Source organism: Diabrotica undecimpunctata, chromosome 1, assembly GCF_040954645.1.
Source record: "Diabrotica undecimpunctata isolate CICGRU chromosome 1, icDiaUnde3, whole genome shotgun sequence".
Taxonomy (NCBI): domain Eukaryota; kingdom Metazoa; phylum Arthropoda; class Insecta; order Coleoptera; family Chrysomelidae; genus Diabrotica; species Diabrotica undecimpunctata.
Genome location: NC_092803.1, coordinates 89,904,615 through 89,917,748, shown reverse-complemented (window position 1 = coordinate 89,917,748; position 13,134 = coordinate 89,904,615). Strand labels below are relative to the sequence as shown.

The 13,134-nt window shown below is 32.3% G+C and overlaps 1 protein-coding gene across 1 annotated transcript; it reads right to left on the bottom strand.

The window, feature by feature from the left end:
* Nucleotides 1-5,442: 5,442 nt before the first annotated feature.
* Nucleotides 5,443-13,082, bottom strand: LOC140451368 (uncharacterized). Its single transcript, XM_072545131.1, has 3 exons — nt 11,934-13,082; nt 6,732-7,050; nt 5,443-6,673 (listed from the first exon to the last, which is right to left on the bottom strand). The coding sequence occupies exons 2-3, from the start codon at nt 7,031-7,033 to the stop codon at nt 5,776-5,778; spliced, it is 1,200 nt and encodes a 399-aa protein (XP_072401232.1). The 5' UTR covers nt 7,034-7,050; nt 11,934-13,082; the 3' UTR covers nt 5,443-5,775.
* Nucleotides 13,083-13,134: the final 52 nt, after the last annotated feature.

Here is a 13,134-nt window from a genome sequence, read left to right as displayed (position 1 = left end):
TCGCGCATGCCGTCATTGGAGAGCAGAATTTCAATTCTTGTTAAAGTTAAATGGGATTTTTATGCATTCTGTGATAAAATTATTTAATTAGCAAAATAATAATATTAAATAAAGGTTTAATAATTACAGTAATCGTACACAAAAGGATATCTTCAAACTATTTATTAAAGATTATTTATTGACATATACAAAAAATTGACATTACGAACGTGCAAGTCTCCAATTACGTCACGACTTATGCGCAATATCTTATCTTCTTAATCATAGTATCATGGTATAAACCCATCGAGCAAAAAGACAAAAGAGGGAATGTAAAGGTAGTGGGGGCAAAAATATTGTTAGACAGGAAGTGCCATCTTGAGAGGCCACATTAAACAAGGAAATAGAGACGCTTTCCTTGTTTAAGAAATCAAATTTAGTTGGGTTATGTTATTGCTGATGTTATTGTTTGTCCCAACTATCACACGAAAGATTATTTGTATTTTCTATTGAAGTTTTTTAACAATTGTTTCACATTTTAGACTATTATTGTTATTATTTAATTAAAACTTTATTGTGTTCTAGTGTTAAAAAAAGTATTTTAAGTGTATTATGTATTAATATTATGTAATATTAATATTATGTAATATAACAAATAAATAGACTACTGTGAAAACAGCAAGGTACATTTGCTGTGATTGGTGGGTGGGCGTGTCTTAATTTAAAATTTGGCGGGTTTAATGTTTATTGAACTGAAAATTGGTAGGAAGAGGATAATATTCGTATTTTAGGATTAAGCAGACTTATTACAGTTTTATTTGAAATGTCTTTAATTTCCCTACATTGAAAATAACAAGGTACATTTACTGTGATTTATCGGTAGATGTATATTAATTTAAAATTTGGCAGATTTCATGTTTATTAAAATGTAAGTTGGGTATTGTTTGTTTGTGTTTAAATGACTGCGGACACTAAATCAATTCGCCAATCCAATCTTACAATTTGTACTCATTTTTTAATTAGTCATTGTTTCCTATACAATCTTATCCTAAATCTATTACTAGTATTGAGCTCTAATATATAGTCTTTTTTTTCTATTAGGTGCTTTTAGTTATTTATATATAAAATAAGTGATGAGGTCCTCAGAGTTCCGCAGTAAACTGTTTTGCAGCTATCTAGTTAATTCAATAGCTACTTTACTGTGGACTGTCCAAGTTCCTTTTTTTATTTGTTTCTTATATATATTTTTTTTATTTTTTATATTTTTTTTTCTAACAAATTACAAATTGAGTATAATATCTAAAACATGTTTATACAATAATCTATATAAAAACTCATTGTTTTCTAATGTTAATAAATAACTTAAATTAATGGGATGGTGGACATCAGTCAAAGAATACAGCGAATTTAAAAAATTATTAACCTTATTGAAAATAAAATAAGAGAACAGTACAAAATGTTATGTTATAGGTTACCCATCTGATCACAAGTACGTTGTGGACTTTCATCTAGCTTCATTTTAAACATATATGATGGTGTAAGACAGTGGTTAAATCTCATTCTGCATATAGTTCTTGTCATTGTCTTGTCCTTTGTACACTCCATTTTAGCAAACCAAGATTTATCCGTAATATGGTTTCTGATTGCTCTGTAATGGTTTCCTGTATTTATATTCTCATCAATATATCTTTCTTTCCATTCTTTCTTAAGCTCTTTGAATGTGTCTTATTCTATATCTCTAGACGTACAAAGATAATGATTTAATACTCCTTGTGTCACAGCGTTTTTTGCCAATTCATCTACTAGGGTAAGGCGGGGCACATTGAAACGAAAAATACTATTTTTAGACTAAAAACTTATGTAGTACAATTTATAATATTTTTTTAGTAGAATTGTATATTTGCATGTATTGAACATATATTACTGGTTTGAAATCTAAAAAAAAGTAAAAACCTGATTTTTGATAATTATTTTTTAAAATCATGTATTTTGTTTCACTGTGTCCCATTCATGGGGTAGTGTGAAACAAAGCAACGGGCACAGTGAAACATTAGGAATTTTCTAATAACAAAGTGAAATGAGTCTTAAAACTAAAAATCTTTAATATGAAATATGATTACAAGTAAGGTTCATAGGTATATCTACCTATATATTAACGTACATCTAAATTTGAGAATGATATTTCAAAAATTAAAAAACTCTGTGTTCTTTTGGTACCTTGTTTGTTTTCTGGATTAGGCAATATTAATTTAACATCATTAATATTAACGTATGCAATGTTTGAAGACATTGGGGGTAGGAAAAAGCTCTAGCCACTTTAGCACTTTTTCTTAAAAATGAAATTTCTACTTCGTTTTCGTCATTTTTTTCTTTAGTGACTCGGCCAATATAATAAAACTTTTTCTTATCTGTAAATTCAACCAATACAAATTCATTTACTTTTAGCAACTCTACTGGAGTAAAAGATAATTCTACAGCATTATCCTGTTCTACATCGTCAGGGCCAAATGATCCTCCACTTGAGGAAGTATCAGACCATTCTATAAGTGGATCTTCTTCATCGCTACACTCTTGGACAAATAATTTTTTTGTTGCTTCTTTTTTTTTAGGAATGTTGATTTTAGAATTTGTGGCAGCATCTTTACGTGCCGCGTCCTCAATTAGATTTTTTTCAGGAGTATCCGTTGCGATCATGCTTCTTCCCGATTTCCTTTTTTTCCCAATCGCTTTTCTAGGGCCGGCTTTTGGATACCCTTTGAATTCCGCAGGACTTCTAAAAGTTTTATTATCAATTATTTTCATTTCACTTGTATTTTTCAAAACATCTTGAGATTTATTTAGTGAAGGCTCTTCATTTGATTTTGATGATGGACCAGCGAGTGTTGGGGGATCGATTAGATTAAGTTCGTCTGAATGTTCAGGATTTGGTCTGTCAGTTACAAAACTGGCCATATAGTCGGCTTCAGTGAATAAATCGCGGTTATAAGGAAAATTCCAGTTTTCCTAAAGCCATTGATAATTGTTGTTGGAGTCATGGCTTTTTGATGTGCTTCATTTACACAACCAGCAATGTTATATATTGAGAACACCTTTTCTGGATTTTGTTTTTGCCAAGAATCTACGGCAGCAGCATAATATGTTTTAAATGGAGCATAACATGAAACATCAAGTGGTTGCAATTTTCCACTGCAATGGGGTGGAAGTGTGACTATTGTTATACCATTTTCTTTAGCTATATTTATGACTTCAATGCATATATGGCGGTGATGGTTATCCATTATTTGGATAACCATCGTTTGGATTGCAACGTTGGGTTTTCCTTTGAAGACAATGTATATTTAATAAAATGCTTAATGACCTGAGGGAAAATATCAGTAGTCATCCACCCACTTTTAGTTGCCAATCCTAAAGATCCTGGTGGGCCGTTTATTAACATATGATCTTTAAATTTTACACGGGGAAAAACGAGAGCCGGTGGTGTTGTATTCCCAGATGCGCTTATATAACAACAGGTTGTCACCAATGTACCTTTTTCCCTAGCCGCTACAGTGGATACCCCTCTACTTCCCTTTCTGCAATTACTTTGACAGATTTATTTACTACTGTAGATGTGGCAGTTTCATCCAAATTCCATATTCTTGAACCATCTGCGAAATGGGTTGAACGTTGTAAGGCTACTTTAAGATTATCGTAGAAAGAATTAACGGTATGGCAATTAAATGATGTACAGCGAGAAATAGAACACTTTTCAGGTTGTATCTTCGACAAGGTTGTATTTCTTTTTAAAAAACCTCTCAACCAGTCCAAACCAGCAGCTGATTTAGCATGCCAGCTTTGAGGTACATTTATATTATTTATCATGGCCATTTCGTATGCCAACTCACGTATATCACGTGTTGATTTTCCATAGCACATTTTGGAACAGATCAATAAATACTCTGATAAAAGTGTTTCTTGTTCGGCAGTAAATATCAAACGGGAATTATACTTAGGAGTAAAACGAATTTTCACATTTGATCCTTCATCGTTAGCAGCTTTTTTCTTTTTAACATACCTGCATAAGAAAAACATATTTAAGGTAATTATATCTATTTATAATATAAATTATTACTCACCTAAATAATGTAACAAAATTAACATTACATTCGTCTGCTGCTGTTCTTAAGCTAATTCCCTCTTCGAGAATAAGTTTAACAGCTCTCTCCATTTGTTCCTCGGAGAACTGTCCAATATTAGTTTTTCGTACACGGTTTCTCATTTTTTTTCTACAAAACAAAATAATTTGCTTCATATGAATGGTATTCGTGTTGCTATTAAATTATTTATGTATTTTTTAGTATCGAAAATTTTATTGGGGTACAGTGAAACATGTTTCAGTGTGCCCCATAAAATTTGTTTCACTCAGCCCCTAAACAAATCCAGTGTTAACGTGCATTTCCATTCGACAACCATCAGACTTAATAACAAGAATAATATGGCGATTTATTCCTTATACCTATTCCTTTTATATACCCAAGAAAGGAATTTAAGTTTTAAAAAACAATAAAGTTGCAAATAATAAATTATTCGTTCAAATATTTACTTTACTCACCCAAAATCCAACAGCATCCACTGTAAATCACTAAACAACTGAACTAAACGAATTTCTTACATCAGCTAACATTATACACAGGTCAGTGTTGCCACACTAAGTTGTTTACAATTTCGATGATTAAATCCCGCGAAATTTGAAACGTTTCACTGTGCCCCTTGTTTCACTGTACCCCCTATCTCCATTCCAGTTATTCCACACTGGCTTTTAATTCATGCCAACTTAACAGTTTTGCCTTGTTGCTGAAGTTCTTTAATTTTATTTATTATATATAATTCAACATAATTTACTTTTGATTTAGGATTTATGGCACTAATTTTACTTAAAGCGGTTTTGTTGTCACTATAAATTATAAACTTTGAATGATTTATATTAGATAAATATTTTAGTGCTTCCACTATCGCTATTAATTCAGCTGTGTATATACTCATGATGGAATTGAGTTAAACATTTTACTGTTTTTATTATTGTTATCCCAGTATGCACATCCCACACCTTCGATAGTAACTTGGATATTAGTACTAGATATTTTAGGAATAAGCTGTATGATATCCTAGTGCTGTTTTTTTATTAAATATGTAGGTATCATTGTTTTAATTTTTTTTGTAGGCATATGCCATCTCAAGTTTAATAAAAATTATGTAGTCTTTCCTTTTCACTTTAAATTTTTCCATTGGCTGTTTTATAATAAAAATTGCTATTGTCGAAAACTTGCGTTATATATATCCAAATTGACTTTTATCTACTTTTCTTTCTAGAAAGTTGAACTAAATTGTGTTAGATTTCACCATGAGGTGAAAAATTTTTTGAACAAAATTAAGCAAATGTTTACTGGAAATAAATATTGAAAATCAAATAAAACACTAAATAGCTATGTTTAAAATTTATTCTTTGAGGGGGGGCCTTATTGGTGCAATGGCGAAGGTAAAACCCCTCTAAACCCCGCCTAGGACCCAGTACATCCCGATTTCAAAATACAACTCTAATATAAAAGTCTACAAATAACATAATTACTTAACATGATTTAAAATTCAGACCTAACTTAAGCATGCATACATATATTTTATGAAATTTTATTATCACTAACCAAGTAAACATATAATGTTAAATTAACTTTCTTGTAAATAAGCCTATAAAGCTGTAATAAAAATTCAATACAGATACAAAAACAAAAAATACATGTGAGCTACAAGAATTTTACAAATTTAATTTTTAATCAGTTTCTTTTTTTTATTGGAAGGAAAATATTGCTGCTTTTCCATTTTTCGCTTCTTTGTAATATCCTTAGAGGCTTCCTGAAATTGTTCCTTTGCCTTACGCTTTGCTTCTTCAACATATGTCATAATTTTTTCTTTTAATTGTGTATAACTTTTATCATCTAAGTCAACTAAGCTGTCCATGACATTTTTCAAGTGTTGTATGTCTTTAAGACGTTGTTGGATGGTGTTTTCCTGGATCACATTTTTCTGTTCCAGCTTCTGTGTGATAAATTCATTAATTTCCTCCTCATGACTTGATTTGATAATTGAATTTTCTCCCAAACACCTTGCAGCATCGTCTAAAACAGAGTTAGTACCCACACGCTCCTCATACATTCTTACCAAGTGCACATGCTTACACAGGGTATTCATCACTACATATTCAGCACAATCACACTGGTATCGATGAATACAAATTTTACACACTCTACAAAACAATGTCTTACACTTATTTTCACACAGTTGTCTTATACTTACATTATATAATTTATTAGGATCTCTAAAGGATTTTACCTGAAATTGCCCATACACCTTCACATTCTTCTTAACTTCCACTTTTTCTTTCATCATTTCTGCTATTTTGTGCGCTTTCGCTATAACCTTGTCTTGATAGTTGTTAGCATTTGGTCTTTCCATGTCTATAATTCTCTTCCACATTTTGATATCCACCAAGTCTTCGATTGTGTCCAATAATTTTTCAATTCTCACTGCAGCATTTCTTCTTAGATGGTTCGTTTTTAATAAGTTGTTGAATGATTCGATCGCCATATTGGTGTTGATTCCTAAATTTCTTCTGTAGCAATGGGCCCACATTTTGATCCTCTCTTTATTCTGAAAGTAATACCTACAAAAAAATATACTGAAGGGTGACTTAAAATGTATGATTTCATATATTTATTTACCCTGTCAGATAATTTAAAAAATCAAGCTCATTTGCTTCTTGTAATTTTCGTGAATATATATTGCATAAGTCTATAAATCGAGCTTCATTAGTTTCGGTAATAATTCTCTTCATTTCATTTTTCATTTCTTTTTTCAAATTTGGATCCTGTATTTTCCTCTTCCCTTGAATGTTCCAACTTCTTACAACGTGCCATGTGCATAACAGCCTCCTTGGTCGATTTCCCATTATCTTCACCCATGCATTATAATATTTAGGATCATCGTCACTCATGAAATGGTCTGTCTGAATCTCGGTCTGCATCTTATTCTTGAGGGCACCTAAAGTGTTTTGAAAATTATTCTTACCAGTCATAAATTGTCACTAGGTACTCATATAATACATATTTAAAAAAACTTCTTGAAACTGTTGGTCCAATCTGTTTGATAATAAGAATGCAACTGGAAAACCCGCATTTTTGTCATCTTTAATGAGAACTATTGTTAAGTCCATCCCTTTCTTATTAGTTCCATGTGTTCCATCCATACAAATTATGCTAGAGAATTTTCGTAATTTATCTTCCATTACAGAATTCATAAATCCTAAGACAAAATCTTCTTTTTTGAGTACTTCATGTTGTTCTCCTAATAAAAATAAACCACCAAAATTATAGTCTATTCAAAATTTATAGTTTAGAGATAATTTAGAATAAGAAATCATAATTCTTGTTGTTAGCGTTCCATTCCTGAACCTTTAAGGCTGTTGCTACCTTATCATTTTGATCCCGTTTTTTGTGTATATTATACTTTCTGGATAAATTTGTGATATCTTGACTTGTTAATAGGGCAATTCTTTCTAGTTTTGATGTTTCCAATTTTCTTGAATCATCAAAAATTCTGCTGGGTGACACCCCAGACATTAACTTCTCTACAATCGTTTTTTCTTGCGCTTTTGAGAGATGCATGGTTCTTAATTCTTCTTTATGTCCAGCATGTGTTTTCCAATAACTGACAGAAACTTGTCCCTGATCTCTCTGTGTACAGAGCAGCCTGGAAGGGCACATTCCTTTAATTTTAATTGATCCACCAGATTTCTCTGTCCTAATTTTATGGTTGGGCTCATATCCTAAAGATAGACAAGTATAAGCTTTAATTATTACAAGTAACAAAGTATTGCACCTACCGTTGATATTACTTCTGTTACACTCATAGTAAGGTAATTGACCCTATAATTGACACCTTAAGACATAAAACCGTTTAGAACTAGGTTATAATAGTGACCCCAAATTTGACATCAAAATTTTGATTTTGTTCATAAATTTGACATGAAATTGTACCCAATTTTGACAGTGTCCCAAAAGTTGACAGTGGGTTATATCTATATTTGACATACATTTACAATTTTCAAAATTAATTTTCAGAAGTCTCAGTACTTACTTACTTAGGGAATATAAAATTGATAATAATAATTGTGTCAGGTGATAAGTATATACACTACACTTTTTTTACTGAAAATAAAATTTTTATTCTCAATAACAACGTACAAATGATACCTACATACTTAGGTATCTACATATTTTAGGTAAGTATAGGTACCTAAGTAGAGAAAAGCCATCTTTTTATGTCACGAAACTACAATATTTTCCGATTTCTGGTATGGAATAAATACCTCTATTATTTATTGGTGTTGGAATATTTATTTTTTCTACAATGTCTTCTGCAGAATACCAAAGTTCGTCTGGCTCTGATGGCCACTTCCAATAATTCAGTCCACTTGCTACCATAGCACTAACAAAAAAACCATTGTAATTTGAAATTTTCTTGGCCTTTCCCGGGAATTTTTCACCCTCATAGCGAACTATAACGTAGTCGGTCACATTAATTTCAGATTTTGGAGTAGTTTCCTTCTTTTCGACACCGACTGAATTTTCTTCAGTATTTTTTCCATTTAAAAAAATATTCTTCTTCACAAATTCAACTGCACTAGGTCTATAAAGTTTCTTTACTGATCTTTTCTCCTTTTCTTCTTGAAGTTGAAGTTTTTTCTCCTCTCGCTTTCTTTTTCTATCTAGAATTGCATTCTCTTTCTCAGTCTTCTCGTTTTCCTTTTTCAAATAATATTCTTTCCACTGTTCTGAGGAACATACACTTGGAACTTTTTCTTTGACAACTCTTCCTGATTTTTTGTTTGTACGTCCATCTGGCCAAAACAAAATAGATTTAAAAGGGGAGGGTATCAATAGAGCATCCTTATTATTCTTTAAAATCATGTTCTTATTTTCCTTTGCTTCGTCTATCTCTTCTTTATCGTTATTTTTGACGATTTCTTTCTCTATTGTTTCAACTCCCTTAACTGTTATTTCATCGCTTGCTTGCTCGCTACATTTCTCACTATTATCCAAAGTTATATTTGTCTTTTCTTTTTCTTTCCAATTTGTTTCTCTTGTTGTCTCATCACTTAGTTGCTCGCTACATTTAATTTTCCCATCAGCCTCGAAAATCGTTTCTTCTTCTCTTTTGTTTCCTACTATTTCTATTATTTTGGTTACATTCTCATTATCCGTTTGCTCCACATATTTGCTACCGTTTTCCAAAACTACATATTCTCCCTCTATCACTCTATCTATACTAACGATAGTCTCATAGTGTGGTGCTTGTTCTTCACCTTTCTTACTAGGATCTAAAATAATAGTATCTTCTTCATCTAATGTTGTTACATTTGCCTCTCCACTTTCCTTGATGACTGCTTAATTTTCTCCGTTATCTAAAATTTCTTGTTCCTCTGTTTCAATATCTACATCTTCCCAATTTATGTCCTCCAACAAAACATCATGTGCAACCTCTATTATTATATCCTTCGAGACCTCTCCTTCAGGGTGCTTGTTTGCTTGTACCTTTTCATTCAGATTCTTCCAAAGAAAAAATAAGTTTGTATCTTCTACTTTTCCATTCCATTTAGCCAATTTCACCTTAGCTCGAAAACTCTCAAGTAGATTTTTGTCTAGAAAAGATTCTATGACCCTTAAAGCACCTATTAAATCATCTTTAACAACTTTATTTGATTTCAGTGGTGATATTCAAGTGGCATGTATCTTGTACATCTGAGAGAGTTGATGCAATTTCATTTCTCAACACTTTTGAGAAATCGACACTATTAACGTCGAATGGATATAATCCACATTTCCTAAACGCATTTTTCAGTATTTTCTCTTGTCCAGAACCAAGAACTTTCTGCAAAACTTTATTAAGCATTGGCGCAAAATCTTCTTTTTTAAGGGTTTGTTTTTTATTTTCTAGTCTCCAAGCATGAACTTCATTTTGCCACCCACTTTTTAATGGATGAAAAACGCCCACATCCATAGGTTGTAAAATGTGAGTGGCGTTAGACAGAAGACTTATCAGTATCATATTCTTTTCGGAACAAAAGGCACTTAAATTGTAGGTTAAGTGGGACTTATGCCCATCAACAAATAGAACAACTGGAAATGGGACGTCATTTTTTAACAACCAGTTGTAAAAATTATTGGAAATGAATTCAAAGAAACTCTCAGCTGTCATCCAGCCAGAGTCCGAGCGTCCTATTGCCCAGTCGGGTTGTGGGCACTTTAATATTATATTCTTAGGGATCCGTTCATAGCTAAGCATTATCATCGGCGGAGCTACTTCACCTGCAGCATTGCCTAAAAAACAAGAAAATTTAGTAGAGAAAAGTGTTACCTATTATTTAAGATACTTTACCTGTTATTAGTGTAGTGATACATTCCTTGTCATTTGCATTTGAATAGCTGTATACTATTTTTGATCCTTTTTTAGTAAGAACTTTTTTGCCCTTTGGCGACAAGAAAAAGGCTGTTTCATCAGCTTTAAATATTTGTCTGGGATTGGTGATTTCAATGTTATTTGCAACAAAATATTCATTGATTTCCTCAAACCACTTTCGGATATTTGTTTCCGAGACAGCAGACCTAGAGCTTGTTAGGTTTTGGGTCATTCGTTGACTTAATTCCGGATGTCGCTGCAAAAATCCTTCAAACCAATGTCTACTAGGTCTACCATTTGTAAAATTATTAGGCCTCTTCAACCTTTTCACAAGCAAGGCAACACTGTCTAATAGTTGGTCTTTTGTTACGGGAAAACCGGTTTTAGCAACATTTATTATCCAATCCTTTAATAGACTTTCTTCGCCTTCAGTTAATACAGTGCTTACTCCACTTTTGCATCCCATAGGAAATTTTCCTGACACTTTGTACATCAAAGTGATACGTGGCACATTAAATTGTTTAGCTGCTGAAGCACAAGACATTCCATTTTTACAGGCTTCTACAGCTCTACTCAGATCCTCCTGAGAATATTTTCTATAAATATTTCCCTTGTTAGGCATCTAAAAATAAGAGTTATCTTAGTTATCCTTACTTATTAACAAAATAATGCTAAATTAATTCAATTTTTCATAAAGCAACTTTCGTGTACCTATTTTTGACACCCCTTGATCTTAAATTTGACTGGGGTGTCAGATTTAGGTTTTTAAAACATTGGTAATGAAATATACCAAAAAAGGATAACTATACGCAATTTCTGTGAGATGGATACAGAAAACGAACATATGATATTAATAGTAGGGTGTCCCTAAATTTGACACCTACATGTCAAATTTATAGCACTTTACCAGAAGATGTCCTAAAATTTGACACCCTAAAAAATAGCTGACATATTGGAAATTTTAGAGCATTTTTAATGAAAAATTGATTTTTAGACTCTATAAATGTTATATCAAGCAACAAAACCTTCCTTGCAACAGTAGCAACATTGTAGAACACATTTGAAAAGTAACTTTATTTTCACTCACCTTAATTTATTCACCACATCAAAACACAAGAGACGCTATTGCATCGTGTGCATGCACATTACAACTGTTGTTTTGGCGCGTTTTTTACCAACTGAGTAAGAAAGTCGGGGTGATTGATTTCAGAACAAATGAAAGATGGCGTTACTACCACAAATCTACTGAATTGCGGATCCATTTTCTTAATTTTTAGCTTTATTGATAAAACCTGTCAAATATACGGACAGTGTCAATTATAGGGTCAGTTACCTTATAATATCTTATAATCATTTCCCTTAACCACTCTACTCATTGCATAACTTGTCTCAATTTTCTGCATATCTTTCCATGTCTCATATTCTTGTTTACTAGAAAATTCTAAAGTTATTAGTTCAATACTCACCTGGTGGTGGTCCTTGAGATGTTTTCGTAACTTCTTATGACTTTCACAATGAGTTTCTTGCTCACATATCGGACAAACTATATGATTAATTTTCTTCTTGGATACATCTATATTATGCATTCTTTTGATATGACGATTTCGTAATTTTACATTTTTAAATGTTTTGCTGCAAAGGTGGCAGGCCCCTGAGAGAATTTCAGAGCTTGTTGAAGTAGATGGAGTACAGGAATCCATAATTTCTTGCTAAAACAAAGACTTGGATAATTAAATATGGTGTTCTAACGAACAGATTCTTAAAACAATTTAAATGAAAAAGTTTTAAATTGAAATTATTTATGTAAGCTTGGAGTTGGAATAAAACCAGCGCCAAACAGAACAAAAAAAATTTTATGTGCGCTTGGTGTTAAATAAAACCGCCAATATAAGACACACAACCTCACAAATCATATGTCGATAACGACCAATCACAGCAAATGTACCTTGTTATTTTCAATGTAGGAAAATTAAAGACATTTCAAATAAAACTGTAATAAGTCTGCTTAATCCTAAAATACGAATATTATCCTCTTCCTACCAATACCCCATTTTCAGTTCAATAAACATTAAACCCGCCAAATTTTAAATTAAGACACGCCCACCCACCAATCACAGCAAATGTACCTTGCTGTTTTCACAGTAGTCTCAAATAAATAGATAAATTAGAACCCCTCCACCACTGTATGATTATTGTGAAGTGTCATGAAATTTAAATTTGGCGCATTCGCATTTCCGGATATGTCCGCCATCAGAGGCCACTTTTTTGGTCTCCTTTTCATAACGATTAGATTCCCTCTTTTGTCTTTTTGCTCGATGTATAAACCATAGAGTATGTATGGTCTGTGGCACATCTATTACCACTCATCATTACTAACCCTCTTATCTATGCCACCCATTTTGTTTATACAAGTGAATTGGTATAGAAACAATAATTAAATAGTCTTATAAGGCCGTTAAATCGCTTGTACAACAAAAAAATTGGCAGCAGGCACAACTATTCTATATAAAACAATAAGAAATGTCAACCACGAATCCCCACGCCTACGTCACACTCAACAAAAACGCATTTCTTACATTAGAGCATAGCAAGGACCAAGGACACTAAACACAGATGTAGTCCGTAGTCAACCGTTCTTGAGAGCATAGGACAAAATCAATCCTATCT

Excerpts from the sequence above, each read along its gene's own strand:
- LOC140451368 (XM_072545131.1), bottom strand. The coding sequence starts at position 7,033 with ATGCAGACCGAGATTCAGACAGACCATTTCATGAGTGACGATGATCCT. Across the intron at positions 6,674-6,731 it reads TTTTTAAATTATCTGACAGG|GTATTACTTTCAGAATAAAG; the intron begins GTAAATAAATAT and ends ATTTTTTTGTAG.